The following is a 23,849-nucleotide window of genomic DNA, read 5'->3' as shown; positions in this document are numbered from 1 at the left end:
AATTCACAGCTTTAAGGGAGCTAATTCAACGCAAGCGAGCGCAGGTGCACCGTTAGCTTTTTTTCAAGGCTGACGAATGAAAAAGGTAAGATAAGAAAACAGCTGGAGGAAATAACAGATCCTTTGTTCTCTGCTGTGGTTTCGGTCTCTCTCCAGTCACTGTTAACTGGAGGCTGGAAAGGCAGGAGGACACACGAGTCCGGTCCTAGATGTGATGCACTAAAAAGGAGAATCTGACCATCACTGGAACCAGGAGACTCTTCTCCAAAGAGAAGTGATGGGGGGAGTGGAGGAAACGAATCGGCTTAACTTCCATCTGGCTACTTGAGATACTATTTGGGAGAGAGCGGTTCTTCAACCATCTCATCTTGTTCCATAGCACATGAAAGGGAAACAGCATAATCCCTCTTTATTGAAGATCATAGGGATTGGTTTTGAGCCCTGTCACACTGCAGTAATATGTCGGGCCACTGCTTTGGAGATAAACTCTGTGCGAGCCCAGCGACAGACAGACAGCCACATGAGGACGAGCAGCCCACCACAGCTCAGGCTGTAACAGGAGACGCCGCAGATACAAGTCGTCAACAGACCCGAGGCTCAATGACACAGACCGTCACAGCCGAGGCGCTAAATGGACGCTGGGGAGGAGAGAAGTTGTGTGTTTTTAAGGTTGAGATATTTATTCTACGAAAGGCAAGAGCCCACCTGAAGACGACAGCTTGGAATACATTTAAAAAGTGACAACAAAAACAACACATGAGCATTTAAAAAGGGGCTGACGGAGGCACCTGATTATCAGACCCTAGTGGATCTGTGGATTGACATTTCTTTGCTGGTAGCTGGTGCTCTATGAAGCCTGTAGCGTCAGAAGAACACAACAAAAACAAAGTGAGGTCTGTGTCTATAGTATTGCACATACAGAGAGAAACGCTGATTCAAGTTTGCGTACGACGGGCTGAGAAACATCCCCACAAGGACAAACAATGGAAGGGTGATTGTGATGAGCCTCAAGGCTGAAACTGGAAAAGAGACAATTTGAATTCTTATCTAAACATCTGCGACATGGTGAGCCGTGGCTCAGGTTTTACTCTGATGGCTTAATCCCCCCCGATCATACTGCTTGAGAATTGTGCAACAAGAGCGGTGAATCAAAACAATGAGCATCAAGCTACAGGCTAGTGTGTACAAACAAAACACTCGACTTTGAGAACACAGAACAGGATGTACTCACAGATCAGGTCTGGATTCTCAACCTTGAACCTGAATCTCTATTCTGGGATGTAACCCGAATGGGGCACTGACATGACCCGGAAGTGACAGTCATAGGAGACGCCGAGTAAAGATTAGAATACATGTGGTTTGAATTCCACACAAAAAAAAGGAAGTGATTTTTGTTTGAAAAGGTTCACAACTTGGTTAGATATAAAATTACGAAAATAATTTTAATAAATTAAAGTTTCTCAAATTCACTAGAATCATTTTGTTCTAAAAACATTTTCAAGATGAAACATACTAAATGTAAGGTCCAGGCCACCAAAGGTCACGGAAAACAAGACGTCTGTCCTGACAGATTACATTCCGTTAGTGGAGTCAAGATCAGACGAGCAACCGGACACTTTGCTGTTCTATCCGGACGGTTGAACCGCCTCAGAAATCTTGGAAATGTCTAAACTTGGACTTGAAATGGGGGGAATTTGTTTGACCCGTTTCCAGAAGAAAAGCTGCCATGGAGTCAAACCGTGGGATATTTTAATGTTCACAGTGCTCGGACAAAACATCCGATATGTCAAACACATGTGACGGGGGGGATGTGTGGTATATCTAAAGTGTGCCATTTGAGCTGCAGCGTGAATGGAGCCACGATGTTTCACCACGTAGACCGTCAGGCCTGATGGGAGCTTTGGCTACGAGCGGCCGGCGTTAATTCAAGGCAATTGTGTTTGTGTCCTCTGGCAGCCGCTGGAGGAACAAACTCAAAACAATTATCTTCACCGTGCAACAGCGATCAGTCACAGTCACTGCAGCTGCGCTGCTATATACGGGCTAAAAACAAAATGACTTGTTCAAAGACTAAAGTTAATCTTCTATCTTTAGCTTCATATTTATTTTATTCAGGGAATGAGCCACTTCCCCACCTGGAGAACTCACCGGACAGCTATTTTTTTTAAAAACACACTAAAAGTGGTTCATTTTAATGTTTTGTGCTCAAGCAAGTGAACAGCCGGACGGCCACCAAATGTTTGGAGGAGTTGTCACGAACAGCGTCACTCCACACAAAAGCTCTGACGTCTACGCAGCGGTACAGCCTGCTGTGAAATGATACTTTATAGAAAATGAAAAAAATAAATAAAAAGGTGATGACTGTCACTCGTCCAGAAAGAGGTCTACTTTTAATGCTGTCAAATCATAGCGTCCCTTTAAGTCATCTTTCTTGATATTAACACTGAAACTAAAGACTTCCTGTACTGCCGGCTCCGTTGAGAACCAACACCTGAGTCGACGGCGCTTGTGTGTTGCTGCCCCCTAGAGGACGGGGTGTGGGGGGGTCATTAAATGGTCAACAATGCGGCTTTTAAGACCATTATCTTTACATGGGAGAATACTCTTTCCCTATACAAAATGACATGATTTGACTGCAAAGCTATGACCGGGGAAACAGTCTCGTCTCTGTGAACTACATCGAACTGCAAAGTCATCATAGTCGCCAAACACACATTACTTTCGCCCCAACACACACACACACACACACACACACACACACACACACACGCGCCAGATGTTTTGTCTGTAGGATTCATGAAATCGTTTAAAACAACAAAAAAAGGCAGCGGTTATAGCTTGGGTTGATCTACGAGTTCCTGAATCTAAAAAACTACAGAAGGCTTTAGCCTAGCGGTAAAACTAGCCGGACAGTAACCCCTTTTTTTTTTTTGTTTCGTCTTGTAGAAGGCACACAAACTACCACGAAAGTATAGTAATAATCTTCAAAATGTGCAAAAAAGCTCAGTTTACATTGTTTCCTCGAGAAAAGAAAGAAAGAAAGGAAAAAAAAAAAAAAGTCTCTCAGTATCTGCCTTCCCTTCGTGTTTCTGTGGAGAACAGAAGTCCACGGGCGTCATATAGAAATGTGCTTTAGAACCACACTAACGCCTCTCTGCCTCTACGTTTCTTCCATTGGCACTTAAGTTAGCGTTAGTGCAGATAAAAAAAAAAAAGTGCAGCGGCGGAGTCTGCACGTGCAGCATGATGTGCACATTCTGTATGTGGTCGAAAAGGCTGCATGACAAGAAGTTCTGCTTTTAACTCGAGATGGTTCAGAGGCAGGGGGGACGAGGACCTCCAGAGTCAGCGGTGGTGACTGGATCCACTTAAAGAGCGAAACCAGCACAAGACAAAATACAATGACACATGGTAGATGAAAGAGAGCAGTACTTTCATGATTTTCTCCCTCGTGTTTTATGCCCCGCAGTAGTTTTGTACCTCCACGGTACGATCGCAAAAAAGTTATCCAGCAATAGGAGGCAGCTCTGGTCTTTAAGTGTGTGCCGCCCACCATCCCTCCGTCCGTCCTCTTAGTCCGTGGTCATTCAGGCGTAGACGTAGGCGAGGAGGCGTCATCGTCAGCGGTGGGGGCGGCGGTGGGGGTGTTGGTTGGGGTGGTGGTGGGGGTGATGGTGGGGGTGGTGGTGGGTGACAGCTTGGGGCCTCGGAGGGCCTGCGGGTTGACGATGACCTGGATGACAAAGTCCTTCTGGATCTTCGTGTCCTGCAGCCGCGTCTTGTCCGTGAGCAGCTTCCCGGAGAAGAACCAGCGCTGGTGGCCGGCGTCAATGTCCTCCTGGGCCTGCAGCTGCTTCTTCAGGAGCCCGATGGTGTCGGCCATGCTGGCGCTGAGGCGCAGGTCCGTGCCCGTGGACAGCCGCACCTGCAGCGGACGGGGGAGCGTGAAGATTAACCACGGACAAAAAAAAATACATAAATAACAGCTCAAAACAGAGTTTAATTGGTTGGTTACCTTTAAAAAAAAACTACAGAGACAACCAGGCGAGTCTTTAAGGATGCTTGTGTCACAGTACCTTGAGCTGGAACTCCTTCTTGGGCGCCACAGCAGGTTCGGGGCCATCACTGGGGTCGTCGTCGCTGCGCTCTGAGATGAGGTTCACAGGCGGAGCCAAGCAGTAGACGGGCAGCTGGTAGCGGGTCCCCAGTTCGTCGTAGCACTCTGCGAGAGTTCCTGGAGAAGGGTGTCAAACAAAAACATGACGGGTTGTATTTTTCCGTGACTTTTAAGCTATGTAATGTAAGATCCACGCCTTTTTTCCCCCCCCGTCCTCACCGTGTGGCAGCGTGATGCTGGCCCCGTCCACTATAGCCTGGGCCAGGTCGTGGTCGCTGCCCTCCAAGGCCACGGCCGCGGCTTTCAGGGCGTCCCAGATCTCCTTGCGGCCCTCGAAGGCCGGCGCCGTGTCCCAGAACTCGTCGCGCTTGCTCCGCAGCTGGCCCTCGGTCATCGGATAGTCGCTCTTCCACTTGGGACGGTCTTTCTTCAGAGGCTCGTTGCGTCCTGCGACAGTGGGGGGGGGGCGAGTCGTCAAATACTCCGATTCCTTTTGGTTGTTAAAACGGTCCACAACAAGTGCGGTACAGTACCCCGCTGTTTCCCGGGGAACTCTTTGGGGGACAAACAGGATTGGATATTCATTCATATCTTCACGCATATCCTAAACCGAGCTGGCAGCAGAGAGAACCGCTAGCCGTCACCAGAGACGGAGAACATCACACCCCCGCACCGCCGCGCTACGTCACCCTAATCTAAAATTAGGAGGTCATTCGGAGTTTGCAATATGCATGAAGCACGTGCGGCCTCAACCTTCCGATTCACCTTACCGTTGTTTCCCACCATTCAATATTAACACAAGGCCAGTCGAGCACTTATGTTAGTGGAGGCCCGAGGGTCACAAACACAGAGCATCAGGGCAGGGAACTAACATTTCTGATCACCATTCAGTCAAACATCTTATAATACTGAACCAGCAATTTACCATACCTGCAATTGTCTAGTGTGGCATTTCCCACTATTGGTAGTAATTTGAATAGGCTGAGGTGAAGTCCTATTTTTTTTTTTTTTGTAATGGTTGTTAATGTATTAAGAAACATCTTTAATCTAACTTTATACTTGCAAACGGCTGAGAGGCAGACACGCCACTCACTGAGGAGTGGAAAATGTATGTATGAAGTATGAAGGAGACAGTACGCATCCAAGAGGTTGCGTTTCTGTTCAAACCAATTATTTATAGGGCAAGCGGCTTAGGAGGAGTAATTCGGAGGACACGGGGTGGTGTAGGATTAGCACCTGGAGTGACGCAGAGGGGCTCCCTCACTACCACTTAGCCAAAGTGGGAATGGACGTGTGGCGTCTACGAAGACGGCGAGTTGGGTTTAAATATCTATCCTAATGTGGTCCATATATATAAAGACACACGGGTACACGCACATAAACTGGACGAGAGGTTTTCAAACTGAGAGACATGCAATTTACGATTCATTTCATTATTTATTAATCTGACGATTTTATTCTCGATTAATGGATTAACTGTCTGCTTTATTAAAACATCAGAAAATAGAGAAAAAGAAGTCCATGGTGACATCATCAAATGTCTCTCCAGTTTACTGGAAGATAAAAGCAGAGGACAAGCAGCGAATGCTCCCATTCGAGAGGCTGTAACCATTAAATGTTTGACCTTAAAATAATTGACTAATGGCTGCAGATCTAAAAGTAATCCAGTTTTAGCCATGTATTTGCACTGTGCGCTCCTGCAAATCAGGATTCTTTGAAGAGAATAAAAAGTAATCTAAACTCGGAATGAATCCACAAATTATGATGAGACAACGCTGCACAAACAAGATGTAGAAATACAAATAAAAAGTATGGAAATAAGTGTGCCTCGGTGGAATGCGTGTGTGTGAAAAGCGGGCCGTGACTAAAGGAAATGATTCAACAAATAGCCCACCGAAACAGAGACACAACGCACTGCAGAGCAGACGCATGACGCAATATGTCTTCATCCAGCTGGACTCATGAAAACGGTCCGGCACCAGAAATACGTCATAATGAAAGTACGGGGATCAGGAAGTCGTCTCTAGGACGCGAACACAGCAACAAGCATAGGTGGCTGTTAGATTACCTGCGTCTGGGAAAATAAAGCGTCTTTGGCCCTGCAGAGACAACCAGCAGCCCTCTCACATCCCCCCCCCGACATGAGGCAAATAATGAGCGTGGGGGGTGTTTTTCTGTGTTCCTCTTTTAAAGCAGACATTAGTGCATCACTCTTCAACCGGACACGGACTGAATCCACGTACGAGTGTCTTCCCCTCGGGGCACACGAGCATTTACACATGCAGTCAAACCTGCAGTCAAAGTCTTATCACCGCTACGGAGCATTCTGCAACTGCAGATAAAGTCCTGTGTAGCATCCATAACGTTACTTTTGGAAACATTCTCAGAAATATTTCCCGTTAGTGATTACTGACAAGAAATCACTACATATTTCACTTGCAGTGTTTTTAACACCGACCGTACCAGCGCGTGGTAGACCTCTACGTTGCCTCGGATGCAGTGACACAAAATAAATCGAAGGACAAAGTCTTTACTGTTTGGGCGGAAGTGAAATCAATTGAGCCCCACAGTAGAGACACCACGAGCTGTTGTGTTTGACGTCTTCCTCTCACAGGGCCGTCTGTCTGCATGTGGGTGTGTCAAACCGGGCCGATCGGGTCCCGTTAGAGAAACCCGTCAGTGACTCAGCGGGACATGATGAGACTTGTTCTTTTTGAATGAAGCGTGGTCTAGCAGGGAATGTCTGTTGATACCAATCAGGGTGGGGACTCACCACCGCTGCCAAAAACCCGGTGAACCTTGGCCGTGAAGGCTCGAACTTGAAATAGTCTATCCGTCGGCCACTTTGGCAGGAAACACAGAAAGACAAATTATTTTTGAAGGTCATATTCGAAAAAAATCGATATCAGATGTTCATTTTGGAGCATGGCCATGTGGCCAGGGGAGGAAAGAAACGTCTAAATCCCTGACACTAATGCACAAAGCTGGAATCATTCTCCACAACGTCCTGGCTTTCTGATGTAAACTCGAGACAATTCCTTTTGGAAAAAAGACTTTCCATCAGTAATGTTGGGAGGAAATGAAAGGGACAGAACCTGCATCCAAATGAACAACAGACACGAGAAAACAGTCCCAACGAAAGGGAACTTCGTCTCTAACTAAATCACTTCCACCATTTTACTTCTGAGTTCAGTAACGTCTCTTGTAATTGTTTAACTGTGGGAGTGTCCGGTACATTTGACCAACTGACTGACCCCAGAGAGACTTCACCACATCTCAGAGGGAGCCTAGATGTTGTTTCCTCATCTTTAATGAGTTCATTACGACAACATTCATAAACCTGCTGCAGGTCTGTTACTCCTCTAATAGTCCCAATAAGCAACATCGCCGACATTGTTGTCTGGGGTCGAAACTATGCAGAGATTCAGAACGTCTGCCAGATCAGCCGTCCGGCGCCTGCGTCCCTCAGTTTAGTCTGGTTGCACGTAGAACATCTGCTCTCGCTAAGTGCTGAAGCAGCAATCCAAATTCCATCCGTCAGTATCAAAGACAAGTGCAAGAGGACAAAAAAACGTGGCAGCGGGCCAGTGTTTATCTCTGGAGGAATGTTATCTTCCGGGAAGGTAAGTAACTAATGGACACGACCTCCCCGATGTGAATAATCCACAGATCAGCAACTCCGAAGAACCGGCGTTACCTTCCGCTTCAGTGTTGCCATTTTACAGTGACGGCAGACTCCTGCTTGGTCACTCTGTCCGCATCAAAACGTCGGTGCGATACGGTGTTCACAGAGCCACCATACATACATACCACTTGTAAAATAGCCTACCGTCGTCAGATTAAGTGTGAGGCTTGAAATTGGTGGGGTTAGCAAATTGCAGGCCTCGTTATAGATGCGACGTCTGGCAAATGTAGGCGTAGGAGGCGTGGGTGAATTGGGTCCTAATCTCTGTCAATAGAGCGTCTGCCATCGCAGAGTTAATCTAGGTGCTCAAATTAAACAATGCAAGAGAGTTACACCAAGGGTGGAACTGCATTTACATTTACAACTAAGAACGCTTCTCCAGACTCCAGCCGATGTCCTTACGCGTTATTTATTTCGCCATCTAAATCAATCCACATTAATGTGAGCATGCCCGTTAAAGATATGAAGCGCACTGTGAATGCAGATGGATCCCTGACCATGGAGACGGACAGCCTCTGTCCTTCTGCTCAGCGGGCAGACGGGTTTCTCCACGGAACAACCTAAAAAAGGTGAGCAAGGAGGTTGAAAAACAATCACAAGTGGTCACTTGAGATGCATCGGAGTCAGACACAGGGAGTGAAATGCAGCTGGACACCAGTGAGTCTCCACCACCTTCTTGCAGGTGCTGTGTGCGTTTTGTGCAACACATGCAATTAATGCAGAACTGGACAGTTGTGCGTGTTTTTAGCAATGCCTTCACTTAGCATAGAAGTACATTTAGGTGGACAGTATGAGCAGCGGTGGTGCAAGAATGACGTGTGTTGTGATTTAGTTGAAGCCCCTCTCACAACTACATCCACACGCTGGTATGTCTTACCTCCACGTCCACCGTTCCTGGACGAGCCTCGGCTTTGCGTGTCCTCCCAGCCTTCCCAGTATCTCCCCACACATCCTCCCATGGTTCAGAGGGCTGCGGATTGTTTCCACGCGTGGCACTAGCGGAACAGGGGGCCCATCGCGGCAGAAGACTGTGAACCAGGTCCGATGAAGAGGACGGGTCGCTGGTCCGATGCTGCAAGCCTATAGGTCACCCGAGGCGGCGGCAAGGACGGGAACACGCGGATGTTTAATAGCGATGAACGCATACATATAGATATATAAATAAATATATAACTGTTATACCATTCAGATCTAGGCTTACTATGCGTTTCCTGTCTTTACGTATCAGAGCTGTTTGAGTGTGACACGACCCCACGAGACTCAAAGCTCGTGGCCCGCACTAACGTTACAAGAGTTTGACAAATCGGCAAGCAACCGAACAGTTTGTTTAAATGTTACAATACAAACTGCAACATGTCAGTCGTCTAACTTGCCTGCTAAGTTGGTCTAGTTGTGAAATGTGAAGTCCAGCGTTCCACACAGCGCGCACCTTTCCTCGCTAACAAGCTAACAGGGCCAACAAGCTAGCTACTAGAACACCAGTAAACACAAACTTCCGCGCACTCGTGATCATTTGCATGTTGAGTTTCGTCCAAATGCGGTTGATGGTCGCAGCTTCTCGCAGACGTCCGTATACCACTTCAATTATTTGCCGCTGTTTCCAGCTTGTTTTTCTTTAAATCCCCCCAAAACGTTACTCCCCTCACCGCTGGTAAGAAGGTGACGAGCGGTGGAGCTCGCGCAGCAGAACTTTTTTTTTACGCCTGCGCGTATGCACGCAGGCAGGTGCTGGGTTCTCTTACGTCAGGACGAAACGCAATTATGAATGGGCGAGACTGCGAATGCATTCGACACGGATGAAGGTATCGCATAGCTACTATGTTTCTTGCTTTGAGTCATATTTGTAATGAATCATTAAAAACTGCAAACAGTAAAAAAGCGAGCACACTGTGTCTCAGTGTAAGGGGAGACGGTGTCGGGAAGTACATCACGAATATCAGTCTACTCTTTGCTGAGTTTGAGAATTCGGACAGCACCTGAAGGCAGCACCAAAAACTAATGTTCGGTTTTCATTTCAACATTCAGAAAACATTTCAGTTTCAAGCAACACACGCCTAACGCAATGGCCTCTACGTAACACTGCATTGTTCGATATCGGCCCTGTTTTATAAAGGCTGTGTCAAATGTGTCACTTTTGCCTTTCGTCTCGCTCCTAACTTTTCGCGCATGCGTGGTCTCAGTTGAGACTACATGCTACCGAGGCACGATGGCTGCGGACAGCACCCTGCTGCTGTCTCTGGTGGAGGAATTTGTCTCGGGACTACAGGACAGCAAGGCCAAAGACACAGCAACATGTAAATACGTCTTCCTCATATTTGCTTCGACACTTATTGCAGAACACCTCGTTGCGAAAAACACGCCGTCGAAGCTTGCGGAGCTGCCGCTTCAAGGATGTGCAACACGGCGTGGATGGTTTACGAGCTAACTTAGCGCCACAACATCCTGTGTGGTGTCACAACCTCATGAAACAAACACACACACTCACTGTGACACTTGTATCACGGTAACAGCACACACTTAATGTATCTCTAACGTTTTCTCGTAATGTCATTCGACTAGCAGCGTGATATGTTATGCTCCAGTGTGCTAACTAGCTGCTGCGTTTGTGTCCGAAGCAAAGCATCCTGTCAATGAACTGTAGACCTTTGATCCCGGCCGAGGTCGTTAGTTAATCTGCAGTTCTACCACTTGTTTTCTGCGCGTGTTTGTAGCTAGCTATCTTATCAGTGCTTTGCTACGATTCACTAAACTTGGCTTTCTGCTGCTCAGGTGTCAAAGATGGACAGTTTACAATACTGCAGCTGGTGGAGGCATTGGGGTAAGCTATCAGGATGTTGCCAACATTACAGCAATAACATAAACAGTAGTAGTATTAGTAAAAAGTCCCTCTGTCTGTTGTGCTCTTCATTTGGTTTAGTGTGTGTTAGACAAAGGAGGTGGAAGGAATTGAATTATGATATATTTAATTTAGCCAAAGTCACCCAGCTAAGAAAATATGAGGTCTTTCTCATGAATGGTATTATTTTAATATAAATGTAAAATGATATCCACCCTATATTGTGGTTTCCCATTCATTGATAATCATCACATTTCATACTCTTGAGTTAATATTTGGTCATGATGAACGTCTTCCGGTCCCTCCCTGTTCAGACTGAGCCTCACCAGCGTCCAGCCTCACACCCGAGCCAGAGGAGTCCAGCTTCTCTCTGACGTGTTACACGATTGCTATGGAGGTCTCACAGAGAGAGAAGGTTCACATCTTCTCCTATGTTTTGTAGATCATCCCACTCTCTTCTTTACTCTTTGTTTGTTTTGTTTGTTTTGTTATTTGGGTGCAAAACCATCATATAATTGTTGGCTTGTTTGACTGATATATGAAATATTGAAAAGCCAACAAATCAGACAATCTATCAAAAATAACCCGCAGTCTTGCGGAGCTGCATGCAACCTATGAAAAGAGTGCTATTTTATCAACATGTCTCTGTTCTCCCCAGTGGAAGTGCTCATTGCCTTCTATGAAGACCGCCTCAAGGACCATTACGTCATCACGCCGCCTGTTCTACAGGGGCTCAGAGCGCTGGTGAGTGTTTGCCTCCCGACGGATTTTCAGTGACGACGACGACAACTGAAACATCCTGCAAAAGATGAACTGACTGCCACGTTTGCACGTTAGTTGCTGCTTGGCAGGGTTTGAGCATCCTTTTGAGAAGCTCCAGATGTTGAGCAGGGAGACCAATGTGCACTTTGTGTGTGTTTTATGCTTTTTCTCCCCAGACAAAATGTACAGTGTTGCCTCCTGGCTCAGCTGTGTCCATGCTGAGGTCTTTGTTCCAGGATGTTCACGTTCAGGTGAGACTTGACACTGTGTTATGATTGTGACGTCAAAGTCGTAGCATTGCGACATTTTCCAATCGGAACATCATTGCTCTAAATCGTAATCGGTTCAGTTTATTCACGAGGAACAAAGACAGCTGATCAACCTGCTGTACAAGTCTAGTATTCATCTGCTGCAACAAGTGCAATCCAATCACGTAACCGGCGATCAACGGGCCATTCAAAACAAATGAGTCAATCAAACGAGAGTCACTCAAATGGGCCATTTAGGCACAGCCCTGATGTGTGAACGCAGCCTTCGAGCGTGTGATGATGTTGTTCTTTTTACCCCCCCTGCATGTCTGTGAAGCACTTCCTCTTCTATTAAGTATGCTTTGTTGGTAAACTTGGCTCATGAGAGTGTTGTTTAATTCTGAGTGTTGTGGGTAAAGAGCTCACATGGTCTGTTCCTTTTTCTCCAGTCGTTGATGCTGACCGAGAGAGCGTGCGTCTACAACATGCTCATCAACCTCATGGCGACCAGAGAAGCCGGTAAGAGATGCCAGCTTTGAGTCTGAGTCACCGTGGCTTAGTTAGCAGAAGAAGAAAAAACCCAAAGCTTCTGTGTTGAAAACGTAGGAAATCCAAAACAGCAGAGAGAGAGTTTAGAAAGTCAGAACTCTCTCTAGTTGACGCTCACCGGCCCTGTGATACAGGACAGAGTTGTGACGGCTTCCTCTGCATGTGTGATGGAACAATGTGACCTCACCTCTGTCTCCCCGCTAAAGTAGAAGAAAACACAATAACAGAACTTAAATAATAGCTTACTGTGTATCCATCGATTAGGTGAAAGAAAATAATTGATTGAACAGAAAATGGCACCGGGCAGCTGATGAATCCTCTGAAAAGTTCATATCTGGAGGTTATAGTTTTTAGTTTGAGTCTTATAAACATCAGACCTCAGATTTTGGAATAAAACTAAACGACCAGCCTTTCATGTGATGCTGAGCGCTGGTCATAGATTTACTTGTTTTTTTTCCTGAGTTTATAACACAACGTATTATTGTGCCTAAGCAATCTTTAACATACTCGTAGCTCACGCCCTACATCCTAACAACTTCCTCAGCTTTTCAGGAAGAGGTATGTGGTGTAATTCCTCCAAACCGGCGGTTACTATGTGTAAAACCGATAAATCTGTCAGCAGTCTAACAGAACATCAACCAAACTGTGTGTTCCTGTTTCTCTCGTCCACAGAGCTGAAGGGTTTGGGGGCAGACTTTGTGTTTGGTTTTGTCCAGTCGATGGACGGAGAGAGAGACCCTCGCAACCTCCTGCTAGCCTTCCAGATCGCCAGGAGCATCGTCCTCCGAGGTTACGATCTAGGTGAGAGCGCATACGTGTGCACATTCAGCATCTTTCTCTGTCCCTCTATCCATTGCACAGTCCGAGCACGACTCTTATGTTGTTAATTTCCTGTCCGCTGTCCTCAGGTAAATTCACAGAGGAGCTGTTCGAGGTGACGTCCTGCTATTTCCCCATTGACTTCAGCCCCGTAAGTCCCTGTTTACTCAGCTGCTTTTGTGCCTGAGAACTGCCTGAAAGCAGAGCGAGAGAGCAGCAGACAGAAATGTCATCACCGACTTCCTGTGGCCTCAGGCTAACTCTGTAAAAACAATAGCACGCTGTCGGCCTCCTCGTCTGCTCGCGTACATTTCTACGTCACAGTTTGTTGACTCAACGCTGCTAACGTGACGTGGGGTTTTGTGTGGCATCAGGGCATTCTTCACGAACACGTGTAGGTTTATTTATGATCTATGTGTGTATTCTCTTCTCATTATCCATCCTCCTCAGCCTCCCAACGACCCGCACGGCATCACCAGAGAGGAGCTCATCCAGATGTTGAGGGACGTCCTCACTGGGACGCCACGGTTTGCAGAGGTAGGAGCGTTTACATTTACATTTAGCTTCTTGGTGCAACGGCGGTCTTGTTTTAGATAACGTCATTTTTTGTTAATACAGCCTAAAGACAGTTTTTTTGTTGTTGTGTTTATTACTTCACCGCTCCAGTTTCTGTTGCCTCTCATCATTGAGAAACTGGACTCGGACGTTCAGAGTGCGAAGGTGGACTCGCTGCAGACTCTGGTGAGAAGTCTTATTCATCTCTACTATTTCCCTAAAGTTTGTATTATGTGGATTATTCACTGTGACTTATTACAGCTTACAGCGGAGCTGCTGAGAGAGAGCAGGAGGGTTCATGTACAACTTCTGAAGTTGATGCAGGGTTCCTTATCTTTCTCTTTACCACACTGGATACTTTTCAGGTCGCTGCCGTGTCCCAATATGAACATAAGGACGTAGCGGAGTTCCAGGAGGGCCTGTGGGCGTCTCTGCGGAGAGAGGTTTGTTTGAGATAAAAGTATACAAACCATTAATACTACTTGGGATTTTACTGGGTCTTTACGGTGTAGCCTAGACAAACAAAGTCTGGACTGATGCTGACATTCATCAGTATTTACTTTTTGTTCTTAACAAGAGAAGAGATGAATGACTCATGCTCCAGGCGCTGAGATCACTCATTTAAATTTCAAAATCAATCACAGAAATGTGTCAAAATACACTTTTTCATTCCAGTCCGACCGCTTAGATCAAAGTAAACAAACTGTTAATGTCAGCGCCTCTTTGTCAATCTGAAGAACCAACCCATTTAAAACCCTCTTGTTGTTTCCTTGCAGGTGTTTCAGACATCGAGCGAGAAGATCGAGTCTGCCGGCCTCGCCGCTCTTACCGCACTCACTTCCTGTCTGTCTCGTTCAGTCCTCAACTCTGACTCTGAGGACTCCCTCAGCACCTTCCTGGATCTCGTTCTCAAAGGTGAAATGTTGTGAAATCGAGCTTGCTCGCATATGAAAAAGCATTTTATTGGAAGGATGTAAGAACTCCAGGAGTGTGTAAAACATGTCGAAGGAAAGGTAAAGAGGCCGCGAGAGTGGTAGAGGTGAAATACATGAAAAGAAAATGAACCTGCATTGAGTGACTGAGGCGGTGAGAGAGGGTGTGTAGCTGTAGAAAGGGCTGAACTAAGTAAGAACTGTGGTTAGTAGATAGGCAGCACATTCTGCCATAGTGACTGTTTAGTTCTCTTATTTCAACCAGCTGCTTGTAGACCACTGTCATGTTAACTGTGAACCAGATACAATGTTAGACTCAGAGGATGGTTAGGAAGACTTATCAACCAGCATCACAGCTTTCATGACTTTTATAAGTACCTAAATGTAAAAATCTATAGTTCTTGAGAAGGTATTCTTGATTATAATAATGATGTAGACTTTGGGGTTTGAGGAATATTGGTTGATTTCTGAAGGCCGATATCCGTATTTAGATTTTAGACCGAAATCCTTCACATCCCAAAACCTGACAAAGATAATCACATTTCTGTTTGAATGTTAATGTTAATCTCTTTAGGGTAAAACAAAAGCCAGTGAAACAGCATGGGAGACGATAATGAACCCGAACGAATGAAACCAGAGTATTTTAGTGTTGCCTGCTCTTAATCCCAGGGAACCCCTCTCCTCTTTTTTTTTAATCTCTTTCTTTGATAAAAGTCACTAACATACCAGTGTAATGCAGTGAGTCGTCTACTTTTAAACGTTTTTAGTTTTTTTTAATGAAAGTGTGATGTTGTTCCAGACTGCAAACATCACCTGTGTGAGCCGGACCTGAAGCTGGTGTGGCCCAGCGCCAAGCTGCTGCAGGCCGCCTGCAGCGCCTCCAACAGGGCGAGCCACGTCATCACAGACGCCGTCATGCCCTCTCTCATGGAGCAGTACAACAGCAGAGCGCAGGTAACACCCTCATGGTTGGTTGGTTTTAATGTAAGTTAGGTTTTATGGCTATCTTTGATTCATATATTTATGTTCTCTGTGCGGTGATGTCGGTAACGTTTCTCATGACCTTTCTCTCTGTGCAGTGTTCCCACAGACGAACGTTGCTGGAGGTGGTGCAGCGGTTTGTTCAGTCAGTAAGAACCTGTGAGAACGGTGAGTTCTGTTTATCGTTGTGTGACTTCAGAGCAACATCTTAACTCCACACCGCTCATGTGTGACCTCCATGTCTTACAGCTGCGTCCACTTAAAACACCAAGAAATAATGATACAAATCATCTACTTATACTACAAAGAATGACAACATCTGTATTTTCTCATCTGTTTCATGTCACTGCTGTGATTTGTGTTTGAGCGTATCCTGTACGGTGACAAGTATGAAAAGCTTGCTGTAGTTTGTCTCTTGACATTAAATCTTGAGTTTTCCAGATGCACTGTGAGGTAATGTGTGTTTGTGTATCTGTATACTGTGATAGTCAGTCACAAAGGAACTTCAAAAGGGACTATTTGCTCGTTATTTAAATACCATAACTGTGTTTAGGTGCTGTTTGTGTATAACCATGGAGACAAAAGACAGGATTTTAACTCTTCTCTTCTGTTTCTTCTCTTCTGCTTCATCCCTCCACATCAGAAGAGAGCGTGTTCTCAGCCTTCCGTCCGTCTCTGTGCAGCATGGTGTTTTCCGCTCTGACGGAGACTAATTCCAGCCTGCAGACCACGGCCACCTCTGTGCTCATCTCACTGGCGCAGCAGACAGGTGAGATGCGATAAAACTCTTCCATCCACAGCCTGCAGCTGAGTCGGGTGTAGTGCGACATTCAGCACGGTTTCAAATCTTCTCTCTCTCTCTCTCTCTCTCTCTATCTCTATCTCTATCTCTATCTCTATCTCTATCTCTATCTCTATCTCTATCTCTATCTCTCTCTCAGGCCTGCTGTTGGACTCTGATGTTGAGCTGGCTGTAGATCACCTGACCAGACTGTTGCTGACGGAGGAGGACGACGGAGTCAGGTCAGCTTCCATCTGCCTCTCCTCTGTCGTCCTTACTGTAATACTGTGTCGCTACGTCTCTGCTGAAGGCCCGTCTGAGTCTTTGTGCTGTGTCTGCCTCCAGTCTTGCTGTGGTGGAGTGTGCCGGAGCCTTGGCGGGGTTGCACCCTGCAGCTTTTATCACAAAACTGATCCCAAGCCTAAAGACGGAGATGTTTTCTGGTAAGTGGACGCACTAAAAGTATGACGCACGATACAAGATCCAGACAGAAATGTGTTTATACAATGCTTGTAAAAAAGTAGCTGGATTTTTCCATGATTTATGTCTTTCTCTCACAGTGAATTCATTTAGTATTTTTTTACACCGATCAAGATAAATATTTACATTTTAAAGGAAAATAAAACCCTACCAATAAATTACAAATTGCACAGGTAATTGCCCCGCGCCGCTAATGTTTATTTTTTATTCACCACTTCACATTCAGCAGACCGACACTTCCTGAATGTGTTTTGCAAACCTTCTCCTCTCCATTGTTCAGAGCCCATGGATCAAAACGACAACAGAGCAGCTTCTGAGAAGCCTTCCCATCATGCAGTGCGCCAGCGCTGTTTGTCGGCTCTGGCTGCGGTGTCCACTCAACCCAGTGTTGTCCAGGAGAGCACGCCTGTCCTGTTGGAGGTCCTCAGCTCAGCACACACAGGTACATCGGTGTGGAAAGATGGCTTTAGATGGTTTGGTATAGATGACACCTCACCAGGGTCACAGTCCATTGTGTGAAGATTTAAACATTTTCTCATAAATTGATATTTAGTGATCCATATTGAGGCTGAAGGCTTTTACAACATACAATAGCTAAAGCACCTTAAGATAGTTCCCTATTAGTTTGCCTCCAAACACAAAAAGCTGAAGGTGAGGCAGCACAGAGGTTTGACGCAGTAACGTTACCCATCAAATTCTGAAATGTGAGTGTCGGTTCTGCTAGCCGATACTTCATTGTATCGCATGACACGCATCTTGTGTCCCAGGCTAAAGAAGTGTTTCTTATTTTCTCAGGAAGTGGCGTTTTCTCCGTGGAGGAGGTGGTGTCGGCGTGTCATAGCCTCCAGAGAATAGCCGAGCAGGTTCAGGACTCCGAGGAGACGGGGCGATGCTTCCACGACGTCATCATCCCGCGCCTGCTGTCTCTGGCGCTCCAGGCAGCGCTGCAGGGTGAGCGGTCCTTCAACAACAAATACTGACAATGTCCCCGGTTACCTCGTCTACCCATATCACTTCAGCTGGAATTGAAACATTTCGTGCTTCCTATTCATGTTTGTCAGGCGAGGGGTCACCTGGTCGTCGTAGTCCTCTTCTGGAGGAGGCGGTCCTGTCGGCCATGGTCCCTGTCATCAGTACTTCCTGCTCCAGGCTGCAGCCCACGTCAGTACAAACTCTCATCTCTTAAACACAAACTACTAGTTCCTGTCTGTTTCTCACATTTTCTTATTTAGTGCGTGTCTCAGATTGATTGAAGTACTATTCAGAGCGTTGTTAACGAGGTTTGTGCGGTTTCCTCTGGGGGTGTTTCTGTCGTCAGGCTGGCGGGACAGACGGCGTCGAGGGCCGTGTCTCTCTTCCTGGATGGTGACGTTTCCTTTTTGCCCGACAACTCGTTCCCTTCAAACATCCAGCTGCTCAAGGTTTGTACCTGCATGGATTTGTGTACATGAGTGAGTGTTTTGGGGGCTTTTATTTAAATATCACACCCTCACTGTGCGGTTTATGATAATCAGATACAAAAACACTTTATTTTGTCATTAAAGACGGTGTCATAATGATGCAACTGTATCGCAGAATTATTATCCGTATACCTCATATCATCTATATTTCCCACCACTCATTTTGATTATCTTGGCAGCAGTTTTTAATCTCGCTGTAACTTTAAAAAGTGTGCTCATTGTGATGTTTTCCCAGAAGCAGCCGGGGGACTCATGGAGCCGGTCTCAGCTGGTTTGTCTGCTCCTGGGATGTGTGTGTTCGCTGCCTCGCGGTGTGAGTCTCCACACTTACACAACATTTCTTCTTCTTTCATAAACGTAGCTGTATTCTAAGTGCTGTGCGTGTCATTCAGGTGGAGGTGCCTCAGTTAGATCTCCTGATGACGGAGCTGGAGGAGATGAGCTGCACCTGCAGCCACCCGCTGTCGTACACCTCGGCTGCAAAGTGCTTCGCTGGGCTGGTTAATAAGAGACCACAGGGTCAGTTTAGGGTCTTCACTCAAATTGTATTCCCTCCAAAACCGAGAGCTTCACCGTGTCAACTAAAAGTCTCCGTGATGGTTTGGTTTCTTCTTCAGGCGATGCTCTCGACAGCCTAATTCAGAGGACCGTGAAGAGAGTGTGTAGTGAGCTGGACTCTGCGGCGTCATCCGTACGCACTCAGGCCTTCACCCTCATGCTCTGGGTAAGAGTCCCACTGTTTTGTAAAAGTTGATTGGTAACTTAACAGAAGTGTATCATGTTATAAGTATAAGAAGCAGCAAGTGCAATAAAGTTGCTCTTGTCTCCAGGTTGCCAAGGCTCTGCTTCTCCGATACCACCCTCTGTTCACAACGCTGACTGACAAGGTAAACACAGCAACTATATAATATGCTCATTTAAATACAGTTGGACCTTGTGTTCCAATAAAACAAGGTTAATCTTTCCATTCACTGTTCACAACGCCAAAATAAACTGGACAAACGTTTTGTAATCCCCCCCCCCACTGTGTGTTTCTGAAGCTCTTTTCTCTGCTCGACGATGCTGCTCTGGGTCCGGCGGCAGCAGACGGCTTCTGTCTGCTGATGAGCGACTCCGCCGACATCCTGAACCGCGGTTGCCATGCCGATGTTCGCATCATGTACCGCCAGCGCTTCTTCAGCGAGAATTCAGCCAAGTTGGTCCAGGGCTTCAACGCTGCGCCGCAAGGTACGAGGAGGCTGGTGATGAGAGATAATTCAGACGTGTGTGCCGATGAACACATAAACAGCACTTTAGCAGACAAAATGTTTTACTTTTACACTTGTGTACGTAACAGTTTATCCTTTATTTGTTCATTTTTATTGCCTTTGTACATCAAAAACATTTTATATTTTTTTTAAAGACCAGATTGTTTGAAAGACATCGTGTAAAATCTCCAGAAGAGAACAAATAAATGAGTCACTTGTTATTTAGCAGGTTTTAGACTTTTTCTCTGGCTGTCTCAGGTTTTAGATACCTAGGTATCACTTTAATGTTATTCATGTCTCCTCTACAGAGAAGAAGCCCAACTACCTGAAGGCTCTGTCGAACATTGTCAACAAACTGCCCAAGCAGGTTCAAGTCACTGAACTACCAGCGGTGAGTAGAGAGCAAACCGTTCATTTTCAGATGGTACCACGAAATACTGTAACACTTTGTTCAAAATGTAGAGCACCTGGGGAATGCTTCAGCATTAATGTGTCACGTTTCTATTGCCCCGGTCCAGCTGCTGTCTCTGCTGTTGGAGGCCTTGTTGTGTCCGGACCAGAGCGTCCAGCTGTCCACGCTGTCCTGTCTGGAGCCCGTCCTCATCGACCCGCCGCCGGCGCTCATCCAGCAGCTCGAGGCTCTGGTCAGCAGGCTGCTGGCCCTCACCTCCAGTCCAGCCATGGTTAGTGCGGCGACATGCCACGGTGTTTTCTGTACTCATCCTTCCGTCACGATCGGTAAGATTGTGAGCGGCAAAAGATACATTTGTCATATGTTGAATACATATGAAATACTTTTTTTATTGTATTACTGTATGATGCAGTTACAAATGCATGTGCACCCACATCTCAGAAAAGCTTCATGAAAGTGATGTAAAAAGAATAAACTGACACAGAGAGACACCAAGCAGCTCCTTCCTTGTGTTAAAGGTGCTGCGCTGTCTTCATTGGTCTGATGAGGCCGCTCATCACGTAGCGTGAACATGTCGATTCGCTCTGACAAATGTTTTGTTTGTTTCTCGCAGAGCGTAAGGATCGCCTCGCTGCGTTGCATCCACGCCATTTCCTGCTTCCCCGAGCACGAGGTAAAACTCAATAGAAAATAGTGCTCTACCGCAGATTTGTTGAGACTATTACTATATTATTATTATTATTATTATTATTTCTATGGACAAACTGTTTTTTAGGTTCCTTTCAGCATGTTTTACCGTTTCAGGTTTTGCCGTTTCGGGCCCGGGTGCTGCGAGCTCTGGCCCGGCCTCTGGACGACAGGAAGAGGCTGGTGAGGAGGGAGGCGGTTCGGGCAAGAGCAGAGTGGTAAGAGAGCAGATACCGCCGTTCAAGGGAACACGCTGGAGGAGATTTAGAATCACTAAATATCACATTCGTCATGACAGAGTTCTTCGTTACTCTGGTATATGTGCTCATTCCCACTCATGTTTGTTGTGTGAGCCAGGTGTTGACATGCTAAGGAATGAAATGAAATGAAAACACAAAATAGGAACGGTTGTATTCTCTTCAGAAGTGGAAAATTAGCAGATAAACGCCCCAAATCTTCACGTTCTGTTCTTTGGAATGCATCTTTTTAACGGTCAAAATGAACAGTTTGTAGTTGGTTCGTCACAAGAAGGTGTCTCTGTCTCGTCTTCCTCACAGGTTCCTGTTAGGAAGTCCTGGAGGAAGTTGATTCTGCTCCTCAAACACAGCCCTAGTCTCCCATCCTCCCTAAACCTGGAAGAATACAGATGTGGGAAAGTCAAAACTCCTGGACCTGGAACCAAGGATCAAAGCTGCACAATCCACACAACAGCGCTCTCTCCTCGGTCCCGTCTACACACACACACACACACACTCCCCTTCCTTTGGATCGTCCAGCATCTCTTCATCCCCCCGACTCATCTTTTCAACCAGAACCCCTCAACCCTTCATCTTCTCGCCCTTTTTACTGTTTTTGTTGTCTATATCTTCATGAACGCACAAATACGAGTATGTGGACCGACTGGGAGCATTGTCTCAGTGAAAAAGAATGTTTTTCAGAATGTTACACACCCCATGTACGTTGTTGTCTTTCTTACTATTGGAGAAAATGGAACACCAGTGCATTTTAAATCCCCCAAAGTGTTAAAATACTATTATCAGCTGCTTTTCTGCCAATAACTAACAAAATGATCAAGAAATGTATCGTCCTTTTTGAAAATCAAATCAAACTTGTTTGGATCTAGTGAGAGTTAAGTTCTGACATTCTAAATAGCTCTTGTTAAATAGTTTGTGTGAACTCCCGTATGAAGAGAGGAAGCACCGCACACACACACACTGAATGATGATGTCATGAACTGTGGGGGAAACATTTTCTTTTTCTTTTAAACTTCATGATCATTTTGACAGTTTCGGCTGCTAGAAGGCTGTTGAGCCCTGGAAACGTGTGGATGTGCCAATCGTCCGCTGGCTCACGGGGCGGCGTGAATAAATGTATCACACCTCCACTGAGGTCATTTTGCATCATGAAAGACCAATGTCAAGGTCAATGTACGTGAACTTAAGATTGTAAGTTATGTGAGCAGTATGATGAACATCTGCGGTGTATTTGTTTCAGTAGCTGAACAAATACGGGCGTGACATCGTAGTTATGGTCGAGTCATTGCGGTGCGGTCGGCTGACTTTGGACCGCTCACCAACTGATGCCAAGGAAATAGAGTATTTAAGATGTCATTAAAACCTTTCTTTGTAATTATTCAAAATGCATTTAATGTCTTTTCTTTAAATGTCGTCATGTGAAGAACTTCAAACTAGAAATATCAAACCGGTGTTTTATTCAAAAAAGACAAGAAATCAAACTGGAGCTCAGCTCCCATTGGTTACACATATCACAGCTGTATGTCATGTTTCTATGGCAACTACAGATGCAACCCATCCATCAGTAAGTTAATGATACAAACGTGTTGCGGTCAAAAATCTGAAAGGGGATTAAAAATCTGGTGTTATATGTCACAGTGCCTGAAAGTGCCTCATTTTAAAGACGGAACAACCAAACAAGGCACACAACAAGTAGTAAACCTTAAAACATGATAATTATTGAAATATCAGGACCAACACTTGGGTTTGTCCTCATCAAGACCCACGAACACAGTGAACATGAACAATGGAAACCAATAAAAACCAGACGGTCTGGCCTCAACTCTCTGGCTTAACAGGAAGTCACGGATCAACACGGTGTCTCTTATTAATGCTGCTAGATTCTGCATTTCATCTGTAAACCGTCAGCACATTAAAGGTGCTTCGGCTGTTTAGAAGTGAGGTAGTATGAGGTACTTCCAGTACTTCTCCGTGTACCTACAGTAGATGGTGTGAGTACCGGCACACAAGTAAAGCAATTTAACGTTTACAGGAACGTCAGCAAAACGTATTGAAGCCGCCTAAAAACAAAAGCTTACTTTTAAAAAAGCCATAACAGTTTAAGTGCATGCTATATTTAGCCAAAGCTAAATAAGCCTTAACCTTTTACTCACACAGGTGTTGCTGGTCTATCGCTGACTTGATCGGTAAGTGTGTTGGTGTCATTGTGTGGCTTTTGTGAATCCAAACTGACCAAAGTCGCACAATAACTCAAACAATCAATTGAGACGGCAGCAGGTCAGCATCCTCATGTTAAACATCAAATAACTTTTCTACTTTCAATAGTCTGGTGGCTTTGGCGAGAGCAAAGATACAAGATTTCAGTTCCCCGTTGGACTCGTCTGTCCCCGGGCGAAGAAATCTGGCAAAAATATTCTAAATGTGGCGTACACTTAAACTGATATTGATTTAGGTAGGTTTGTTTTAGGCTGCTAAAAAAAACGTATCCACAGCATTGCTTTGCCGCTGTTCCTGTACTTGTGTCTGCATCTATAGATGCACCTCACACAACCCTACTTCAAAACACCCAAACTATGACTAACGCTGGCACATTGAAACAGTGTAAACAAATCACACCTTCTCCGAGAAGTCAAATGGAAATCAAAACTCATTTTACCTCCGTCTCATATCTGAAAGACGTTGACAGTGCGACTGCAATAAGATGGCGGATCAATCTAGTTTACAATGTGCTGCGTTTGAACGTTTGAAGATGCGACGCGGAGCACTTTTAATGTGCAGTAACCTGCAGACTGTGGTGTTCGCCGACGCGTCCCGCACTACCTCATCCCTCTGTCCTACATCTCACAGAAGAGGCTGTAGTGTTGGTGCGTGATTTTCCGTCAAAAGAGAGACGCACAAAAAAAAGTCTTTACGGGAGAATGGCGTCGTCTTCACAACTATGCTGGCCAGCAGCACCATTCATGAATCTAATTAGCGCTTCAGTCGCGGGGCGAGGGTCTAGTGAGACCTTCAGTCGACCGGAGACGGATCCTAAAAAGAGAAAT

The 23,849-nt window shown here is 45.7% G+C and overlaps 2 protein-coding genes across 3 annotated transcripts; one reads left to right on the top strand and one right to left on the bottom strand.

The window, feature by feature from the left end:
- On the bottom strand, positions 1-9,414 carry ubtd1b (ubiquitin domain containing 1b). The gene is made up of 4 exons (XM_079182798.1): positions 8,680-9,414; positions 4,337-4,564; positions 4,077-4,234; positions 1-3,925 (listed from the first exon to the last, which is right to left on the bottom strand). Exons 1-4 carry the CDS (start codon positions 8,759-8,761, stop codon positions 3,584-3,586), a joined length of 810 nt encoding a protein of 269 aa, XP_079038924.1. The 5' UTR covers positions 8,762-9,414; the 3' UTR covers positions 1-3,583.
- Positions 9,415-10,005: 591 nt separating this feature from the next.
- On the top strand, positions 10,006-21,249 carry mms19 (MMS19 homolog, cytosolic iron-sulfur assembly component; the record flags this gene model as incomplete). Of its 2 annotated transcripts, none has more annotated exons than XM_079182590.1 (31): positions 10,006-10,096; positions 10,572-10,620; positions 10,953-11,053; positions 11,297-11,382; positions 11,577-11,651; positions 12,098-12,167; positions 12,870-12,998; positions 13,106-13,167; positions 13,467-13,553; positions 13,683-13,757; positions 13,937-14,014; positions 14,348-14,486; positions 15,303-15,457; positions 15,583-15,652; positions 16,128-16,253; positions 16,426-16,507; positions 16,611-16,708; positions 17,026-17,187; positions 17,541-17,696; positions 17,807-17,906; positions 18,064-18,166; positions 18,441-18,518; positions 18,598-18,724; positions 18,823-18,929; positions 19,036-19,092; positions 19,246-19,432; positions 19,761-19,843; positions 19,971-20,135; positions 20,478-20,537; positions 20,669-20,769; positions 21,109-21,249. In XM_079182590.1, the coding sequence occupies 31 exons, from the start codon at positions 10,009-10,011 to the stop codon at positions 21,137-21,139; spliced, it is 3,087 nt and encodes a 1,028-aa protein (XP_079038716.1). In that variant the 3' UTR covers positions 21,140-21,249. The 2 variants fall into 2 exon arrangements, with proteins under 2 accessions (XP_079038716.1, XP_079038715.1); XM_079182589.1 differs by having other exon boundaries at positions 10,009-10,096; positions 18,447-18,518.
- Between the last annotated feature and the right edge of the window lie 2,600 nt (positions 21,250-23,849).

Source organism: Pholis gunnellus (genome assembly GCF_910591455.1).
Source record: "Pholis gunnellus genome assembly, chromosome: 21".
NCBI classification, from domain to species: Eukaryota; Metazoa; Chordata; class Actinopteri; order Perciformes; family Pholidae; genus Pholis; species Pholis gunnellus.
This window is presented reverse-complemented; position numbering and strand designations above follow the sequence as displayed.